Here is a 20,633-nt window from a genome sequence, read left to right as displayed (position 1 = left end):
CGCGCTTCTCCGTGTGGAGCGCCGTACTTGTGTGGCAGCTCTCCTTGACTTCTACAAAGCCTACGACACTCTTGATAGAGATTTTCTGTACGCATGTCTGTGTGAATTGGGGGTAGGCGCAGGCCTTATTGCGTGGGTTCGACGTCTGCATACCAGTACGTGATCAGCGGCGATTGTCAATGGTTACCTTACCTACTGGGTTCTTATAGCGGCTGGCGTCAGGCAAGGCTGTCCGCTTGCCCCCATCCTCTACCTCGCGCCAGCAAACGCATTACTAACTTGGCTTCAATATCAACGAATCGGCATAAGTTTGCGCGACATCCTCCTCGCGGCGTCACAGTATGCGGATGATTGTGGAGTCTTTTTGCGTCGCCTAGCGGACATTCCCCGCTTCAAAGCGGTCATGGATGTTTTTTGGGCGGGGCCCCAGCGCGAAGCGCCCAGGGGGGCCCCGACCTGTAGGATTGCCCATGTCCGTGTGTGTGTGTGTGTGTGTGTGTGTGTGTCTGTAACGGACCAAACATAATATCTCGCCCGCCTGAAACGCGTTATAGGTACTATACAGCATTCTCTATTGCAAGGTATCTCGCATGTAGCCAACAAAAATCGTATGAGCACAAACAAGTTTGGCTGCCTCAATTGACCGAGGCCAAAGTCACATCAACGCCTCTCAAGCTAAATTTCATCCCGAAAGGTACCGCGTATCTCATATTTGAATTCTTAGATGACGGCGTATGATAACTCGAACTCCCAGGCCTTGAGTGTGTAACGGACCAAACATAATATTTCACCCGGCTGAAACACGTTATCGGTACTATACAGCATTCTCTATTGCAAGGTATCTCGCATGTAGCTAACAAAGACCGTATGAGCACAAACAAGTTTAGCTGCCTCCATTCACCGACCTCAAAAGTCACATCAACGCCTCTCGCGCTAAATTTCATCCCGAAAGCTGCTGCGTATCTCATAATGGAATTCTGAGATGACGGCGTATGATAACTCGAACACCCAGCTTGCGTTACCATTTGCCGGCATGGGCAATCCGACTTGCCACCAGCAGGCCAACATAATTTGCTTTCAATTCTCTATGAAATACACAAGCTGCTTGTTTGTACATTTACTTTGGCCAATGCACGGGGCCTCCGAAGACTTGCGGTGTGCCGCGATGAAGCTCGCGGCTGTGGGGCGGATTGCTGAGGCCGCTGGCGCTTCGGGGATAAACATCACAGACAGCACCGAACTTCACTCAGCTTGCGTTACCAATTTGCCCGCACGGGCATTCCGACTTGCGGTCTGCCACACTGTCCATGCGGCATGCACCCGGGATGGATGCAATTCGCGTGGAGCGTGCAGGCGGTGCTGACGATTCCGCCGGTGCAAGCTTAGCTCCCACACCATCAGTACTGCTGCAACAAAGCACATCTCCCACCGCAGTGACACTACCCATCAATTGTCACACGTGCCGTGCTAGCTACGGGCCTGTACGGATGCAGGGGGGCCCGCCCTTTTTCCGGCTTCAAGGAAGCCGACACCCGACTTGTCACGCAGCCTCGGGACAAAGGCTCAACAATCGCAAGGTTGAGCTTTTGCCGCTTGGCACGTTCACCCGCAATATAAGACCCAGCGGACACACCACCAGCGAATGCAATTGGTACCGATTTGGTGTTGCCGGTTACTAACTTGACTGAAGTGGCAGCTTCTGTGGGAGACTTAAACGGGTAGCAGGCGAGGTTGAACAGCTGCCACATGTAGGTACAGAAGTTGGCGGATTCAGGGTGCTTTCAGTAGCTACAACCCTAGGGGTTCGCTTCGCAGATAGGCCCTCGCACGAACAGCAGTCGGTTCCGCTCTCACCAGTTCGGAATAGCTTGGAGCTAGTTGCTGGGATGCAATTATCAGCTGTTAGTCGGTCTTTTGCGGTATCAGGTTATAGCGTTAGTAGAGTCCTGTACCACTTGGAGTTTATAGGGGCACCTAGCATCACCTCTATGAATAACCTGCTGGGAGACTGTGCGGCCGTTATTGACAGGCGTCAGCCGCCTTCTGCTCGGGACATTGCTCGGGACGTGCGTCGGGTGTGGGAGTCGCATACATGCCGTTTCCCCCTGCCATTGGGAGTTTCGGTCTCATTCCTCTGCACGAACATCTGCGTGCTCGTTTTGCTTGTTTATCTATTCGTGCAATCCTTGGTATGATGTGTGAAACAGGGGGGTATATCTTCACCCGTGGCAGCTACCCTGCGAAACCCTGGTATTTCGGGGCACCCGCATCCAGTCACCCTAGTCAACTTCTCAGAGGATCGCTCAGGTTCAGCACCCACCACCAGCATCCAACAGAATCTGCCGGGTCGACAGCGGCCCAACCCCATTCCTGGTCGGCTCGCAGGATAATTTTAATCAAGGTCACCATCGGTCATCAACCTTGGGGCGCAACACCTTCCACCACCGGAAGGATTTTCGACCCCGATAGGTCTTGATCCCGTGATCTCCCGGTGGCAATGGTCGCGTGGTACCAGTATATTCGGAATGTTTCAGTATGTTTGGAATGTTGGAAACTACCCCCCTGTGGACTCGGGTATTACTGGCAATATTGCGTCATATCCACCCGGCGGCCCATCCGTTATGTCTGCTGGCCGTTAGCGGAGATGTACGAGATGGCCGTGTCACTACTATCTTAGGTAGGCCAGTGCCGAATGATTGCCCGGCATCAACACGGATTCTAACAGCGTTGACTTCCCTACCACGTCGTGTCCTTCTGAATGCGCAACATTTAGCTCCGGGTCCTTGGTGTTACCATATCCCGCTTTGGGGAAACCCTTAGCTAAATGACGCTCAGTTGGACGAGCAATTTCGTGATCTTCGGAATATGCGTAGGTATTGCCGTGCGGTGTTTCATTGCTATGTCGTCCAGAGTTTTTAAAACTTTTCACCGTGATAATTTTTTAGTGACCAAGTGGTTACTGTGGGGGTTTTCCTTGGTAACCACCTGACACAATATTTTCCCCAGCGAGTATGCTGAACAGGAGGCCCATAGAACCATGCATCCGAAGATCCAACTTCACTTGTCAACAAGACGTCTGAGCAAGCTTTCATCAACTTTGACTCTATGTACGGCAACGTGTTCCCGAGCCGAAGCATCACCGCCCCCATCCAAGCGTCAAAAACATTTTAGATGGTCACTACGGGGGTCTGTGGCCCAATTTCTTGGCGACCACCTGGTTACTGGCAGGTGACTCAAAAGATTTCCTAGTCACCACCTTCTGGAAGGGAATTATCTTCTCAGTAATCACTTGGTCACTAGTAACCACTTTTAAAAACACTGTTGTCGTCTACTTGGAATTTGGTGTGCACGGTTGGTGTACAGGGCTTCACTGAGGTGCAACACCTTCAATGTACGAACCGTTTTCGTACTATTGTTGTACGGGGGATATTAGGGCTCACTCCGAGGCCTCCCCTGCCGGGATCTTGTCAGTCTGGGGCGACCGCCGTAACGCGCATATCGCAACTTATCAACAGCCTACCCCCGCTATGGACGATAGCGGCGAGAGTGGCTATGCATGACGGAAACCATGAAATACCCCCTCCGCAAGAGGCCTGGAAAAGAATAGTCAAGAGCTTGGGTTGGAGGTTTGGTCAAGTGTTAGCTCATTTCTCCCAATTAACTGTTAAGTTTGCGACGACTTTGTAAATGGCACCTTCTTTACGGACCCTTGATGAAAAACATGAAGATTTTATTTTGGATGCTGTTGATATCGTTTTATCGTCGGACAACTTGGCCAACACCTCCGTCGGGCTCTGTCGCGCATGTGGCGACTTCGGTGGGATAACGAGCATAAAGAAGCCCTTTGGCGGCTAGCTCTTGATGGTTTCCCTGCCTTTCCTATGCATAGGGCCCAACGTTAAAGAGGCGTCCCTGCTGGTTTGCGTCCGTGTGGTGTGCGCATGGTTTGTGGGGATCGTCGGCATCATTTATGGGACTGTACTATCGCGTTGGCTCTTCGTGAGGCTCTGCAGAACGAACTAGAGTTTCCAGACCTTTTTAACCGGACTAACTTGTGGTTGGGCATTCCACCGACCTCCGTTTATGGGTGTGTGTGGGATGTTGTGTGCGTCGCGTCCATCAGCTCACTCAATCTCGGTCGCCGTCTGTTGTTTAGGGAAGGTCTTCAGGCCGACATGGCCGTGTCTACGTCAACGCTTAACCGCACTACTCAGCAGCCAATACAGCGTTTGTGTGCGGACAGCACCGGTGACGTAACCGAACCCACTGCAACCTCACTCATGCAGCATGCGAACACATGGCCCCAAGAAAGAAAGCGGTATGTTCGGCACGGCAATGGCGCTTTGGATGCCCTATCTGTTGCCGCTGCCGCCATGCGCTGTGATACGGTGCCTCCACCATCCTGGTAGACCCTGGACGTCTGTGGTGCGAGGTAGCAGGCTCCCATCAGGAGACTACCACCTGCAGAAAGGCTAATGCGCGTCCATATGACCTCGCACCCTGGCAAGTGGTTGTCTATGCGTACTATCGTAATACCCCGCGTGAGTGACTCCCGAACGTACAGTGCAACGCCTCCGTAATCGGCCCTCAGGGCTTCTTTCACCTCTACACCCGGAAAATACGGAACCCTCCCAGAGCTATGTCTATCCTCAATTGTGCCTTTCAAATGTGCGTGTGTGGAGGATGTAACGGCGGCGGATGGATGGTTAACAAACAACGGCAACTGTAAGCTGCTACTCACCGTGTGCGAATATATTAACAGACGAACCTGAACCGGGCTTTGTTGTGCATACCAAGGGTTTAGCTCTCGGGGGGTTTGTTTCCTGAGCGCCGTTATCCAAACATGGCTTGTCACGTGGTGTCATTTAATTACTCAACATTCAATTTGTTAGTTTGATGGTTCTTGCTTTAACGACTTGTATGAAACAGTTAGTTCCTTCGCATCATAGCCAAAACTGAGCTTGATAGAGGATAATTAGCCATATTCATCTCCGTGCCTGACGCTCCTCGGTCTGTTGGCGTCGCGTCTTGTCGAGAACGCTGGCTGAATGATTCCAGACTTGACGCCAGCGCCGATGGAGTGCGTCCGCGTGTCTGCGTGACTAGCAGGCCAGCTGCCAGGGGCCAACGAATACTGTGGTACATGTCCACGAGCGACTTGACGATCTAGCTGGTTAAGGAGCAGCGTTCTGAGATTCGCAAGTAGGGAACATTACAGTAATGATTCATGCGTTAAAACTTAGCTCACATGCGTGCATGTATGTGCATAAAAGCATAGCAAACGCTTGGCGGTCCGTTGTTACTGTAAGGGGCTTTGATTGTCCATAGTACAGTAACAGCACTGTTCAGATAGGAGTCCGGTTCTATCTGGTTTGGGTCGTCTGGAGTTGCACTAGGGCACGGGACATAAGATAGAGGCATTAGGCAGGAGCTATGCGTGCCATCCTGTGCGGTACTGCTTTCTTGTCTACCCGAAATATTTTTTGGACGAATGTCTTTTCAGCACTTTTGGTACTTGTCGACAGGGTTGGACTTGCTGGATGCTGTGTGTGTGTGTGTGTGTGTGTGTGTGTGTGTGTGTGTGTGTGTGTTACACCTCGGAAGGAGTGCGAGCTTCCCGAAAGGGTTAAGACAGTGTTTCCGGGCCCTGTTTTGGCTCTGTACCGCATAGCCCAAATCGTCTGGTGCATGTGAGGGACGTGTAGAGCATAATTTTCCTGATAAGTTATGCGGGCAAAGCTGCCGTAGCCTGGTATTTCTGGGCTGAAAACCTTGGTGGCGGCCAACCTGTTATGGTGTTTGCATGGATGGCGCTTGCCCACCGGCTGACAGCGCAGCTGTCCGGCATTGCTACAGCCATGGCTATCGCTCAATGGACAGCGTATGTATTCCGGTTGAATCCGGACTTCGTCGCTATCTCGCTGTAGTCTTACGCGGCCCAGTCTACTTTTTTCACACAGTCGCGCCATCGCAGATGTCCCTAAGAACCCACGGTACTTGCCCAGGTGCCCTATTTATTTGGATGGTGAGATGGGCGACCTGATGTGCCCACTGATCATTGGATGCGTCTTAACGTGCGCCATGAAAAGTGGAAGAAGGGCAGGACAATCTAGGACTCGTCCTCGCAGTGGAAGGACACGCAAAGTTTGGTGCTGAAGAGTGTTGGTCTGAGCACATGTCGCCACCTATATTGTCGCCCTCAACAGCCATAGTGCGCCGCTTCTGTGGATTTCCATCAAGTTACCAGCACAGTAACTGCATGAGGAGCATGCTGGACAGAACAAGTCTGAAGGTTGCCGGCTGTCTTCCCTTGCCCCTGGGTAAACCTCCTGAGAAAATTAATCAAACTTGATTCTTTGTTTCTCACGAAACGAAGGCGGCGTTAAAGTGCTCTATTGACGCACACAATCAAAAGCGTCTATTTGCTCATCAGGTTTGTCTGTTGAATAGCACAAGCAAATCATATGTGAAGAGTCCCGACGATGCGACTTACTGGCTGCAGCCTGCAAACGACCTGTAAAAACGGTTGTACGTTGTGGTTCCGAAGCCGCGTTTTGGCGGTAAATTTGAGAGCCAAGTATGTGTCCACCCCATTTCTCTGGAGTTTTTATTAAACTGTAAACGAGTAAAAGATTTAGTGCTTGCGTTCCAGAGATCATCATAGCCGTCTTCGACTCCTTTTCTGTCCCGTAAGGTAGGGTCGCCTTCTGCGAAGAAATCAAGGACCTCAAGCAAGGACCTTCCTTCTCACCAACCAGAAGTGCACGTGCCCCTGTCTGAATGCAAACAGCAACTCTGCTTTTCTGGAGCAGGAGGTCAAACTTGGCTCCACGCATTCAGAGCTAGAATCCATACCACTGACCGCTACATTTAAATTACATTTTCAGTTTCATTTCATATGGAATCATGTCTCTATGTCGTTTCTGTGATCTGTCGCAGGTGTACTTTGCCGGTCAGTTCAATATAGCGAAGATGCTCGCTGCTGGTTCAGTCCTTACCAAGCGAGCAGCGTGCAACACGTGCCCAACAGTCAGCATACCCCACATCCGGTCATGTGCTATGCCGCAAACTATCGGAAATTGGCTTTGCCCGGCAGTTGGGACATCACATAGCAACGCAGCCCGAACATCGACTTTCACCCACGTAATGCCATGTCATCGGAGGCCTGGGCGCGAGAGCATGACAGTTGCTAGCACCGGGTGCGTTGGCGACATGTTTTTGTTGCGTTGGGTCAAACATCCTTAGCATGTACCACCATAGGACCACCATATAGGAAGACGAAGACCTTGCACCTTAAGGTTGTTTCTGATATTACGATTCGGTTTCACAGGTATACGCCCTTTGGCGGTGATGCACGCATCAAGGTGATCGGAGTGGGCGGTGGTGGTGGCAACGCCCTGAACCGTATGATCAGCAGCGGCCTTCAGGTACGAAAAACAGGGCGTTCTATCAATTGGCAGAACTATAATCAACCGTAGCTTTCCAATAATGTTCGCACCTGAACATTTTATCAAATGCCGCACCGATAACTTGGCTGCCAAACTTTTTTCGACAACCACACGTCCACGACAGGGAGTCGAGTTCTGGGCCATAAACACCGATGCTCAAGCGCTTGCGGCTCATCAGGCCCTGAACAAGGTCCAGATCGGCACGGAGCTCACCCGCGGACTGGGCTGTGGCGGCAACCCTGAACTAGGGCGTCAGGCTGCGCTTGAAAGCGAGGATGCTCTTCGGCGGATGGTGCAGGTGGGCTCCCTGCGTGACTGAATCACATTGTTTCTTCCTAATCTGGACGTGGGCAAAGCTGCTTTTTGGGTACGGGACCACGACAGTTTCACGGCCCTCCCCCGAATATGTTGGGTCTGGAGCGATGAAGATAGGTGAAATGCGCGATTGGCGTACGCCTTAACATTGGTACGGGATGTGCTGGTGCAGGGCGCGGATCTTGTCTTCATTACGGCGGGTATGGGTGGCGGCACAGGCACTGGAGCTGCCCCGGTGGTGGCCCGAATCTCCAAGGAGTTGGGTGAGCTGCCGTATTAGCATGACGCCATCCTTTGGCTGATACGTGGTGAATCATAGCAAGAGTACTATCGGTTCCCTGCCGCATCGGACCCGTGCAGGCATCTTGACCGTGGGAGTTGTGACGTATCCTTTTAACTTCGAGGGCCGCCGTCGTGCCGGTCAAGCGCTGGAAGGCATCGAGGGGCTCCGCGCTGCGGTGGATAGCGTCATCGTCATCCCCAACGATCGGTGCGTTTGCTACGTTGCCGATCGGCCTTCCGGAGGGCGCGATCAAGACCCCACGAACCTGTCTGATGCATGTCGGGGCTCCTTCATGCATACAACAGCTGTTGCACAACGCCATCAACATCTGAAGCACCCATGTCCGAATCTATCTTAGACTTTTTCCTGATTGGAGCGACACGCCAACTGTTTGTGCGGCTGTCAACTTAACAATTATCACGGGAGTGCTCGTGTATTGTGCCGCATCGACAGGCTGCTGGACGTCGCCTCTGCCAGCACCGCCCTTCAGGACGCTTTTGCGTTGGCTGACGACGTGCTAAGGCAAGGTGTGCAGGTCAGTAGGCAATCAGGAGAGATCTACCCAGTGTTTTTCGGATTTGTATGCGCTTATGATGCGCTGAATGCTGTTGCGAAGTTGCAAGCATCTGGCTGCTGATGGCACTTACGACGAGCGCCCGTGGTTCACCATTGGACCTAGAATACCCTTGCAGCATGAGTTGAACCACACCTCATGGCCTCTTGTTTACAGGGCATTTCCGACATCATCACGGTGCCCGGTCTCATCAACGTTGACTTTGCAGACGTCAAGGCAATCATGTCCAACAGTGGTACGTCAAGCCTCGATCATCTGTTTTTTCCCTTGTTAAGGAACCCCCAATTCCTTACCACGCAAGACTCGATGGATGTAATCATCCTGATGGTGTTCTAATTTGTAGGGACGGCGATGCTTGGTGTTGGTGCGGCATCGACGGCCACGATAACTCCAGGCGGCCCAGATCGTGCTGAGCAGGCGGCCATGGCTGCAACGTCAGCTCCTCTCATTCAACGCAGTATTGAGAAGGCAACAGGCATTGTTTACAACATCACCGGCGGTCGGGATCTTACCCTCGCCGAGGTCAACCGGGTCTCTGAGGTGGTGACGGCGCTTGCGGATCCATCGTGCAACATCATCTTTGGAGCAGGTGGGTGCAAGATACCGTTGCCCTTCAATCCAATTTCGCTCCTCGGGAGCCACAATTGTTTTGGATTACCACAAGAGGCTCGTTATATGCCCATTTATGAGAGTGTGCACGCGCTGTTTCTGCACCGCAGTTGTGGACGAGCAGTACGACGGTGAGCTGCATGTCACGATCATTGCGACCGGCTTCGCGCCAACTTACGAGAACGAATTGCTCAGTGGCGGTAACTCTTCGCAACAACAGGTGTGCTGCGACTCTGTATTTAAGCACTATCGACAGCTTACAGTACAGTAGGGGTGAAGATCGATAAAATTCCAAACCTGATGTCCAAACCTGAGGTTTTATACATTCACGACATGCCTTGCCGCGGCCCTCGGGTTGAATTCAGGCCCGGCAACAGCGTCGTGCTGCGGTGAACGGGCTCTCCACATCCGCATCAGGCGCAGGCGCTAAGGTATGACGCAGGTGCCCTTCTGGTTTACTATTGCCGCTTGCAATGCTCTTTTCCTATGAGCTTTCGCGTTCTTAACATGCTCACTGTAATCACCCCCCACGTCATCACCATCCCCCTCTGCGCAGGCTGCACCCGGCGGCATGGGCCCGCCCCCGCATCCCCCCACACCAACGCAGTCGCAGCCATCAGTTGGGACCCCTGCGCAATTGCCCTGGAGCCGTCCCAACCGCGCAAAGCTGGACTTCCTTGGGCGCAGCATCCTCTAAAGCAGTGTTCTTAGTTGGCATGGAGTTGCTTGGTTGATGGTTGTGAGAGGGTGAACGCTGAGAGCTGTTTGACCGCGGAATGCGGGGCTTTGAAATTTGTTTACGTTACAGACGAGGAACAACATAAGACCGTGACCCACCTATACCATTCACTTTATATAACTGCTTATACATTGTTCTGTTTAAATGTTTTCAGTTGCGGTTGGTCCGATACCCCAAGAAACCAGGGTGAAAACTCACGTAGCTTCCACTATGAAATGTTCGCAAGAGCAAGTTGCTAAAGCATTCATGAGTGTTGGAAAGTGCTCTTAGGTACACTCAGGCTTGACACTTCGGTAGTTTGATTAGTTGCCTAACAATGAGAGATGGTGTGGTGATTATACTGTGAAGCATTAGATCCTGTAATGTCGAATGAGAGAGGTATCCTCTTCTGAGCATGCGTCTTAATGTGAGAACAGCAGCGCTTTCGCTGTGAAGTCTTCGTAGGCCGATGTCCCTGTCGACGTCGGTGGATTCGCATCTCGTTGAGATCGCCAGGGAACCTACTGAGGGCCAGCAGCGCAGGGGCCTTCCTAAAGGTTACGGTTAACTTTAGCAGTGGAGACTAATACGTGTGGGCCAATGTCAATGGGCCTTGCAGCTTAAGTTGTGATAGGACTGATCATGATGACGGACGGGGATCCGAAAGTGTCAGCTGATAAGTTCACGCGTTTTTAGTCCCCCGGGTCAAGAACACAGGACTTTCACTTTGGTAGAAGACCGCCAGTTCAAGGACGCTGGAACAGTGATATGCTTCTAACGCACACTTCGATAAAGTTGCGCCCCACATGATTTGGATTATACTAGCTTCCGTACCAGGAAATCCAGATGCAAGACCCGAATCTTCCTTCTCATTCCGCACATTTTCCAACACTGTATGGTGGTTTATATATTATAACTGGTTTCATTTTTTCGTGAGGTCTCTTAGGTTACACACGAACTTTACTTCGCTCCTTTAAGCAAGCTATGGCAACAGCGAACCTTAACCGCTACCATGAGAACATTTTTCGACGATCTTGCGCGCCTAGTGTTCAGCGCCAGTTTGGCTTGGTTCGGCCTGTATTTTTCCGGTCGTGCATGGCTCGGCGCAAGGCATTGACAAGGACTGGCACGGTTATCCGTGCTGAACTGCAAGACCCTCTGCGCAACGCTCAAGCGGCTGTTAATACATTCTTAAGGGTAAAGATCAAATAGGCGCCTTTTCCTTTACCCGCTGCATCACATACCCTTGCACATATCTGTAAAGCCTGTGTTCCCTTATGCAGCGCTATGACATCACTTCGACTGGAATAGGTGCAATGATTGTAACTGGCTACTGCGTATATGCTCACGACCAAGACCCGTTCACTGCTCTTGGGATAACGTTTACAGCCACAATAATCGCGCTGGTAAGGAGCGAATGGTCTCTCGGAACCTTCTCTAGTGTCTGTATGTAAGCCTCCGCGATGTAATTCCAGTTATCGTTGCTCATGGGTGTTGCCTCTGGGCGTTGACTCTGGGCTTACGAGTTTTCATGATCCCATCTAAGACAAAGAATACTTTTACAGGTGTTGAACGAGCTGCTCTTCGCTGGTCACCGCTGAGGTTTGCGTTGGTCGCCAGCTTTCCGCTCTTCCTTGCCAGGTTTCTGGGTTTCAAAATTCCCGTAGTACTTTCTTCGGAATGACGTTTGGTGTTCGGTATACGCTTGCGGTGGCCTTACTTTCATAATGTGGTCACGGGAAGCTTCACGTCCTGTGGTCATTGCTGAATGCTGCGTGATCGGCGTTCATATTCCGGATTAAGCACACCTAACTTGCATATAGAGTTGGTGCCGCAGGTATACCAACGTATGAACTGACGAAGGGGTGGTTTGGGGCTGGCTTTGCAAGGGCACCAGCACGGGAATATGCAGCATTCCTTTTAGCTCCGATTGTGGTTTCCGATTTCCAGGTGCAGGAGGATCCGGATTGGAATGCATGCCCACATGTTTCTTTAGAAAGGGGGATTTCACCAGCATTGTTCGTCCTCTGAGAAGATCTGAATGCTAGAGCATGTTGCTTCTTTCATGCATTCGGGGCATACCTGCATTTCTGGGCCCTCACGTGTTGTATTAACGTATGATACCTGATAATGTACGCTATGCAATAAGTATTTTTTGTAAAGTACTCGTCGTGTATACACCTGTTATATAAAACTTTGCTTCGTTGTGTTTTGTTTGGTGGTCGTGCAACTTCAGTTTCGCATGGCAGTCTTGGCCCTCGTGGCGTGCATACGCGGCCGTATACATGAGTGCGATGCACCGATATACTGAGAGACGTACCAAGACTCAGAATGCTAGCTATGTTTGCAGCTTGTTCCCGTCGGGTCTTAACGCTATGGGCGCGCCATGTCATGTGCGCTTGGGGATTCGGAATTGCTGTGTCGACACTCAATTGTGATTTTAATTCAGACGTGTCTTTTCAGATGTCCACGGGGACTTGAGCGTTTGGAAGTTCTGCCTGTGATTTTCACTGCTCTGCAAAAAGTTGTTGTTACAGCAAAGCTGTGTGCGGGCGACGTCAGGGGTGTAGAGTGGAGCGATACAGATGTTGGGTTGCTAATGCTTGCAGATTTGTTGCTCTGCTTGTGACAACAGGGCGTTAGGTTAGAGGGCGTAAGTAGAGAGGATCAATCGCAATTCCTTGTAACATGTGGCGCAGTCATCGTCATTGACGCCGTGAAACGGCAGCCTCCGAAGCCAAGCAGCACCCTAAACGGTTGCTAGCAGGAGATGCGTCAAGATGCATGCATGTGTAACATCACCAGGCAGACATCCAACTCAACAAAAATGACAGACATCCAATCCAGCACACGTTCGCAGTCATCGCAAGTCTTCTGCCTAGGCGCCACGAAAGGAAACGCGTGCAAGGATTACAAGGCCTCCGCGATGAACATCCAAGGGTACAGTGTCAAATATGTGTCAATACAAGGTGTAAAGTAACCTGAAAATGTGCAGCTTACCAATAGAAAACAGCGTTTGCCGTACAAGGGTGGTACTTCCTGTTTCACGCATCCTCATAGTGTGCATACTGCAAAGTAGATAGCCAATGCTTAGGTGGTAATTTTTGTAAGTTCCTTTTGTGTTGACTTCTTGCTGCAATTGGTCAGGGTAGCCATCTTCGTCCTCGTGCACTCTGCACGAGAGGCGACCCTAATCACTAAGGCGCTAAGGATTTAGGTTGATAAAATGGTAAGCTGGTTATAGTAGGTGTGTAGAGCGCTTTCGGCGGTTGCCCATCTTGATCTGCTTACGCTTACACGTCCCGCTTTCGCACTTCGCACAATTGGACTCAAGCCGCTTCGGCTGGAGATAAAGGTTAGCAGTTATGGTTGCGTTGATGCTTATGCTTATTCCCATCGGGCTCGTCTCATGCAACGGTATAGTTGGTCGACTCTTAGGTTTCTAATTACTCTCTACGATGCTAACAGCTGAATATGTAATTGCTTGCAGAAGCAGCTGGTCCAGCGGACGGACCGTGTAAAGGGTGTTGATGTGCACCCCACGGAGCCTTGGTGAGTCCAAAACCAGGAGCCGCAGAAGTAGCCAAGCAGTCCTTTCCATTTTTTAGCATAAGCCTCCTGCTTAGACGTGGTGGGGGGAAAGGCGCACGTGTTGCCATCAGCCTGCTCCATCCTGCGCCAGGCTGCTTGGCCTATGCCGAGACATTCCTCACCCTGCATTCCAGGATTTTGGCGAATCTGTATAACGGCAATGTGTACATCTGGAATTACATGGACCAGGTAAGCCCCTTGGCACTTTTATCTGTGACTCGGGCGTGTCAAAGAGCTCTGTGTGGCATCCTAGGGGAAATAACAGGTTATCCATTCGGGAAGCAGGCAGCAAACTGAATTAAGTCACAGCTGCGGCAGACTGCTCGGGTGGCCCTGCCTTAGTTCGGGTGCTACGGAGCTCACAGCCATTCACCAGTGCTCTCCCACTGCAGACCCTGGTCAAGTCGTTTGAGGTGACAGAACTTCCTGTCCGTGCCTCTAAATTCGTCGCTCGGAAGCAATGGGTTATTACAGGCTCGGATGATATGTTCATTCGGGTGTATAACTACAACACCATGGATAAAGTTAAGACATTCGAAGCTCACACAGACTACATCAGGTACGTTTCATGGTGCCCTTAGTCAATTACTTCTAAGAAGCCTCTTGAACGTTTGCACATGCCCACGTATCGCCAACAGATGCATCGCCATTTCGCCGACAATGCCGTACATCCTGACCTCGTCGGACGATATGCTCATCAAGCTTTGGGACTGGGAGAAGGTAAACGGCCTAAGTTCACACACCCATAGCCTAGCCAACTATCCTGACAACCGGAGTAGGGGCGTCTCTCTGTTGCTTAATGAAGTCATCGGTCTGCAATGACAGCTGCCCTTACACGATCTGCAGGGGTGGAATTGCGTCCAGGTGTTTGAGGGGCACTCGCACTATGTTATGCAAGTGTCCTTCAACCCAAAGGATACCAACACGTTCGCCTCGGCGTCGCTGGATCGGACGATTAAGGTACGTTTTGTAAATTTGCGAAGAAAAACGCGTGACCACGTTTGCTGTCTAAGTAAGAAGTGAGTGACATTTTGATTGCAATCATATCCGCAGGTGTGGAGCCTGGGCCAGCCTACCCCTAACTTCACGCTGGAGGGGCATGAGAAAGGGGTAAACTGCGTGGATTACTTCACAGGTGGGTGTTCAAGGATGGGCTGTTGGCTTGCTCCTGCTGCTGCTTTCTGAGGTGGACTTTCGGTAAAGGGTGCTGGTACAAGGTGTGGCATTCCATTCCTTTCCTCAGGTGGCGATCGGCCGTACCTGATCAGCGGCGCGGACGATAGGCTTGTCAAAGTCTGGGATTATCAGACGAAGGCCTGCGTCACGACCCTGGAGGTAAGGCAAAATTGCGTTTTGTGAGTTCTTGTGCATGGGGCCTCTCCGTTCCAGCTGCGCTTTCCTTGAGCGAGTAGTTACATGGAGGTTCCAATGCTTACGTCCTGCGTCGCAAATGCAGGGCCACGCGCACAATATCTCCTCTGCCATCTTCCATCCGGAGCTTCCCATCATTGTCACGGTACGAAACTGCTGGGTCCTTCTCGACTTGTAAAAGATGCTTGCTGGGCGAAATGTAGATGGTGCAGCCTGAGGCCAGAGTTAGAAGTGCATTTGACTGCATAAGATCTTATATCAGTCTGTCTTATCGCCGTAGGGCTCTGAGGATGGAACCGTCAAGTTGTGGCACAGCACGACGTATCGCCTGGAAAACACGTTGGACCACCGCATGGAGCGCGTTTGGAGTCTGGGCTATTGCAAGGGCTCGAACTGGTATGGATCTTTGCCACTGTACACACACATCAGTATCCTTGCGTGCTGGAGTGCTAATAGGGATGCCCTTGTTGTCCCCGTGACGCAGCATTGCCATCGGCTACGATGAGGGTGTCGTGATGCTGAAGGTAGGGCTTCTTGTTGAGCATCTCATGATGGATGGACGGGTGATGCGGATGGCGTTGATGCAACGCACGTCTTTGCCCGCAGATTGGCCGCGACGAGCCCGTTGCTTCTATGGACAATAGCGGAAAGATTATTTGGGCCAGGCACAACGAAATTCAGGTGTGTAATTGCGGGGAGGAAGCTAGCCAGTGTTGATTTCTCTTAAGGTATATGTCCCTAGCTAACATCAGCAAGGTACGTTGAGCTAGCACAGTTTAACGAAGATCGGGATGCGGTTGGCGGGGCCTTTTCGATATGAATGCTTATGTCCTGCGTGCAGACGGTAAATATCAAGGCCCTTGGTGCGGACTTTGAGATGGTTGATGGCGAGAGGCTGCCGCTGCCGGTCAAGGACCTGGGCTCGTGTGATCTTTACCCACAGAGCCTCCAACATAACCCGAACGGACGTTTCGTGGTTGTTTGTGGCGATGGTAAGCGCGGATACAACAACTGGGCATGGTGGAGGATCCTTTCCAATAAATCCAAGGGTGCAGAAGGGCGTTGTCAGGCACTCAGGTAGTAGCTGGTTACGAATGGCGAAGGCACTATTGGCCCCATGCGCCCTACAGGCGAGTACATCGTCTACACGGCGTTGGCCTGGAGAAACAAGGCTTTTGGCAGCGGCCTGGAGTTCGTTTGGAGCGCAGACAGCAGCGACTACGCGATCCGCGAATCGCCCAGCAAGATTAAGATTTACAAGAACTTTCAGGTTCGGCATGGGCGCTCTGGCTGCCGGGAACCGCCTGTATGCTATCTTCTCTTCCAGCTCGACTTCCTCGGAAGATCAGCAGGCCATCTAAGCTGTCTTGGCGCCGTTGCCTTAACCTGTATTTACGTGGGGGTCTTGGTAAGCAATAAATCATTGTTTCGCTAATGAGGCTAATCGCCCGATGATCCGCCCATTTCCTCAGGAGAAGCACAGTGTGTCGCTAGGTTTTAATGCTGAGGGCATCCATGGGGGCACACTCGTGTCGGTGCGTGGCTCTGACTTCATCGTGTTCTACGATTGGGAGGGACGTGTAGTGCGCCGTATCGACGTCGCAGCCAAGTCGGTTCACTGGAGCGAGAGCGGCAACACCGTGGCTATCCTGGGCGACTCGAGCTTTTATATCCTAAAATACAACAAGTGCGTGGTGACCACTGCCTTCAGTACTTGACAGCAGTATGCATGTAGAGGGATATCAATAACAATCTATAACTGTTGCAAATTAGTGCCTGCTTCGGCACTGTGGGGCTCGCTTTTACCTAGCCGGAAGTGGGCTCAGGAGTTAACCCCCTCAAATAATGTTGCCTGGACCGCTGCCGCAGAGAGCTGGTGGAGGAGCACTTCGCGTCTGGGACCGCAGCCGGAGATGATGGTGTAGACGACGCCTTCGACCTTCAGGTGCGATAAGGCTATCTGCTTTCTGGTGAGAAGTTCAGCAGCTGAACTAAATCCTGCAGCTGAATGAGGCCCGGCACCCAGCGAGGATGCACACAGTAGCAAGTCCTGACCAACAATTGCTTGAACTCCTCTACAGGCTGAGGTCAGCGAGCGGGTTCGCACCTGCGTCTGGGTGGGCGAATGCTTTGTATACAACAACACTGCTTGGCGCCTGAACTACTGCGTCGGTGGGGAGGTGACGACGGTCGTTCATCTGGATAGGCCCATGTACCTGCTGGGGTATCTCGCGGCGCAGAACCGCGTCTTCCTCATCGACAAGTGAGCATGAGGATAAACTTGAATATGTTTCGTATTTCATTCTCACCGTGATTGGACATGATATTCCATGTAAACTTTGTAGGAACTCATTGTGGTGTGTGTGTGTGTGTGTGTGTGCGTATGTTTTTCGCATGGACAAGAGTTTATAATCGAGCTAACCTGCCCATACGAAACGAGAGGGCCCAAGGGCCTTCAGGATAGTCTGCGATAGGCGCTGGCTTGAGCACCCCGTTTAGCAGTCAGAACCGTAGGAACTAGAAAGGGACGATCGAGTTCCGGTGGGGCCGCGCACAGTGAGATCCTATTCATTTGTTTCCCTACACCACGGCTATTAACATCATGGCCAGACGCGCGGTATCCAAACGCCAAACGTCCCGCTTTTTGATTACGCCTGACTTGCGGACTGGCCTCCTCATAGTATCGCTTATTACATAGGTGTGCTGATATGACGCCTGACCAGAGCATTGCTGGCATATCTAAACCCATCCCCAATTATTATTGTACTTCTCGTTCTTGCATGCCCAATTCGCAGGGAGTTCAACATCGTATCATATACACTTCTGCTGTCCCTAATTGAATTTAAAGCACGCATCACGGCAGGAGAACTGGACTCGGCCATGGAGCTGTTGCCAAGCATTCCCCAGGTCTGCGGGTTGCGGTGTGTTATCACGGTGGAGTGTTGCAGGGAGGGTTTGTCAGGAGTTGCGCACCATTTTAAGTAGCGGGTGCAATATCTCCTAGTTTGGTTTGATGTGCATTACTGAGGCCGGTAATTGGTCGTCTTACAGGTAACGTAATAATCAGTTATCATATTGGATTTCCGAGCATCCATCGTGCTCCTCCCTGTCTTTGGACGTTGTGTAGGATCAGCACAACAGCGTGGCGCGCTTCCTGGAGGCGAAGGGCATGTTGAGCACGGCGTTGCAGGTGGCGACGGACCAGGATTACAGGTACGTCGCTTTCTGACATTGGGGAGCTTGTGGAGATTTCATGCCTTGCAAAATGGGAGTTGATAAAGCCGTCCCGGTATTAGATGTGCGGCATAATCGCATGCAGCTCCTATAGCCCATCATACGCTTTTGGCTAACTGGTCTTCCGTCGTATTTTGCAAGGTTCGATCTAGCGGTGCAGCTAGGCGACCTGGAGGTGGCGCAGGAAATTGCGGTGACGCTGGATAGTACAGCCAAATGGAAGCAGCTGGGCGAAATGGCGTTGACGGCAGGTGCGCTCGTCCTTGCCGTACCTCTGATCCCTGTCACAGGTGTTGATCGTATGTTAAAGCATTTTATCCCGACTGCAGCATTTGCTGTTATAGCATCACGCAAGATTGTATCCTAATAAATGTCATGCAGGCAAGTTGGACCTTGCAGCGGAATGCTTGACGCGCGCTTCAGACTTCTCAGGCCTGCTCATGCTTGCGGCAGCACGCGGCGACCGCACCGGTATGGCAGCCGTTGCCGCTGCCGCGACAGCTGGCGGCAAGACAAATGTGGCTTTTCTCGCCTCATTCCTTCTCGGTCGGTTGGAGGACTGCCTTTCCTTACTGCTTGAGTCCCACAGGCGAGCAGGGTCTGTTAACGTTTGGGTGGGGCATGGGTGGCTATGATGGATGCTGGAATCACTTTGTAAGGACGGAAAAATGCAAGACACATTCAATTCCCTTTGAATCGTCCGCCAGGTTGCCCGAGGCAGCTTTCTTCGCGCGCACGTACTTGCCATCTTCTATCTCACCGGCGCTTGTGAAATGGAAAGCAGACCTGGCCGCCATCAACCCGAAGGTATGTAGAATTTATGTGGAACTGCTTCGGGACGCCCTGTGCCGCCTACCCACTTGTACAAGCAAGCCACGGCATTTGGTGCTTATTAAAAGCCATCACCCAAGCACGTTGACAGCAAGTGCCTTGTGTGTGAATTCATGCCTTGCAGGCGGCCGAGGCCTTGGCCGACCCTGCGGCGTATCCAAACCTTTTCCCGCATCTAGAGGAGGCGCTACGCGCGGAGAAGCTTCTCGGTATGTTTCATTTGATTTGGATGTTTGGTTGTCCATGCTGCGCTGAGGCGCATGCCGCGGTACACGGCACAAGGCACGGACAAGGCAATGGTTCTAAACCTGATCTCGTTTGACACGTCTTGTGCTATGTAGGTCAGCAGCGGTCCAACCCGGTGCCCGCGAGTGCCTATCTGGACGCCGTGGCAGTCACAGCCGGATCCGTGGAAGGAGGCATAGAAAGGCTATTAGAGCGGCTGCAGGTGTCAGAGTGTGAGGAGGCTGAGGCGATGCAGGAAGAGGCTGTGGAGGAGGAGGAGCTTATGGAGGAGGCCGAGGAGGCTGGGGAAGACGATGCAAGTGTCGAGGTTGAAGCGGAAGCAGAGGAGGTAAGGGAGACCACAGTCTCAAAACTCGGTTTGGAAAGTGGTGATATACAGCAATGCCTTGACATTGCGGTTGCAACCGGGTGTTGCTTTCAGGAACCACCCGCACTGGCGCCGCCGCCGGCGACGGCGGCAACGCCAGAGTCATCTGAAACTGAACCTGCGGCTGAGGCAGGGGTGGAGGACGAGGACGAGGATCCCTTCGGTAAGTGTGGACACCCTTGAGATGGGGTTTGGCTTATCAGGATTCTTTGACGCTGCAGTACTGAAAAGCCTTGGGAAGGAATCAAACGCGTTAAGTGACGTAGTGCTACACACCTTCTTACAGGGGGAAGACCGACATGGCTGACCTGACCTTCGGCCCTTCACAGGTGACCCAGCTGGCGACGGGGTTCCAGACGCGGGCAATGTGGCGGCTGAAGACCTGGATGATGACTGGGGGCTTGACGGGGATGGGGATGGAGAGGCGTAATGTGACCAGGTGGTTAGGAAGTTTGGCAAGGCTTAGGCGCTACAGTCCTACGGATCCGTTGTGGGCCGGTGCCGTGAGCAACCCTGAAATACCTAGGGTTGCACCGCAGGGAGTGGGCTGTGGCGTTTACAGTGTCTTAAAAGGGACATCGGACTTTGACTTGTGTGGTAAGCAGGACAGGCACAGTGGTCCGTGTATGAACGTCTAAGGATAGTTTTGTACCGAACAGCTGGGCGATGGCGGCATGAAGGTTCGGCATTGGACGTGCAGTACAGCAACACTATGTCATGGGCTCCTGCCAACATTTGAGATTTTAGTGAACCCTGTGTGTAATTTGAAAAGGGTCGGCTAGCCGTGTCAGCATCCCTTGTTGAAACCAATATGTAACTGCTATCAACATGGCGCCGTCGTGTCGCTGGCCAGCCGAAGTATTGCACCACTGAGGGTTGCGATACGATGTCACCAGTGTCCTTGCTATGGCACGCAACGGCACTTTTTAATTGATACGAGGTTCCGGTACAACACGAAACTCAGTTCGTTGTTGGTCCTGTTACGTTAGTAGCACACAAACCCTTTCCTCCTACCCAATGTAATCATGCGTTATTAAAAATACATA

General features: G+C 51.9%; 2 protein-coding genes across 2 annotated transcripts; both read left to right on the top strand.

Moving 5' to 3' along the window:
* The first annotated feature begins 6,654 nt into the window (after positions 1-6,654).
* Positions 6,655-10,346, top strand: ftsZ1 (plastid division protein FtsZ1). Its single transcript, XM_002955615.1, has 12 exons — positions 6,655-6,694; positions 6,940-7,199; positions 7,331-7,427; positions 7,573-7,746; positions 7,936-8,026; positions 8,124-8,253; positions 8,500-8,581; positions 8,777-8,855; positions 8,964-9,209; positions 9,340-9,449; positions 9,595-9,660; positions 9,786-10,346. The coding sequence occupies exons 2-12, from the start codon at positions 6,973-6,975 to the stop codon at positions 9,924-9,926; spliced, it is 1,443 nt and encodes a 480-aa protein (XP_002955661.1). The 5' UTR covers positions 6,655-6,694; positions 6,940-6,972; the 3' UTR covers positions 9,927-10,346.
* A 521-nt stretch (positions 10,347-10,867) lies between these two features.
* VOLCADRAFT_106879 (uncharacterized protein) lies at positions 10,868-20,415 on the top strand. Its single transcript, XM_002955614.1, has 27 exons — positions 10,868-11,144; positions 11,231-11,353; positions 13,438-13,499; positions 13,673-13,727; positions 13,931-14,097; positions 14,177-14,258; positions 14,364-14,498; positions 14,592-14,673; positions 14,782-14,873; positions 14,995-15,054; positions 15,190-15,305; positions 15,394-15,433; positions 15,516-15,590; positions 15,751-15,901; positions 16,040-16,179; positions 16,382-16,596; positions 16,779-16,854; positions 16,991-17,172; positions 17,705-17,843; positions 18,037-18,122; positions 18,285-18,394; positions 18,525-18,732; positions 18,851-18,950; positions 19,099-19,183; positions 19,316-19,548; positions 19,642-19,750; positions 19,917-20,415. The coding sequence occupies exons 1-27, from the start codon at positions 10,932-10,934 to the stop codon at positions 20,015-20,017; spliced, it is 3,237 nt and encodes a 1,078-aa protein (XP_002955660.1). The 5' UTR covers positions 10,868-10,931; the 3' UTR covers positions 20,018-20,415.
* Positions 20,416-20,633: the final 218 nt, after the last annotated feature.

The sequence above is a fragment of the Volvox carteri genome, assembly GCF_000143455.1.
Source record: "Volvox carteri f. nagariensis unplaced genomic scaffold VOLCAscaffold_53, whole genome shotgun sequence".
Classification (NCBI taxonomy): domain Eukaryota; kingdom Viridiplantae; phylum Chlorophyta; class Chlorophyceae; order Chlamydomonadales; family Volvocaceae; genus Volvox; species Volvox carteri.
This window is presented reverse-complemented; position numbering and strand designations above follow the sequence as displayed.

Coding starts and splice junctions, on each gene's coding strand:
- VOLCADRAFT_106879 (XM_002955614.1), top strand. CDS start 10,932: ATGGCAACAGCGAACCTTAACCGCTACCATGAGAACATTTTTCGACGA. Junction 15,902..16,039: donor CGTGGTTGTTTGTGGCGATG/GTAAGCGCGGAT, acceptor TGCGCCCTACAG/GCGAGTACATCGTCTACACG. Junction 18,123..18,284: donor GCGACGGACCAGGATTACAG/GTACGTCGCTTT, acceptor GTATTTTGCAAG/GTTCGATCTAGCGGTGCAGC.
- ftsZ1 (XM_002955615.1), top strand. CDS start 6,973: ATGCTCGCTGCTGGTTCAGTCCTTACCAAGCGAGCAGCGTGCAACACG. Junction 7,200..7,330: donor ATGACAGTTGCTAGCACCGG/GTGCGTTGGCGA, acceptor TCGGTTTCACAG/GTATACGCCCTTTGGCGGTG. Junction 8,582..8,776: donor TGCTAAGGCAAGGTGTGCAG/GTCAGTAGGCAA, acceptor TCTTGTTTACAG/GGCATTTCCGACATCATCAC.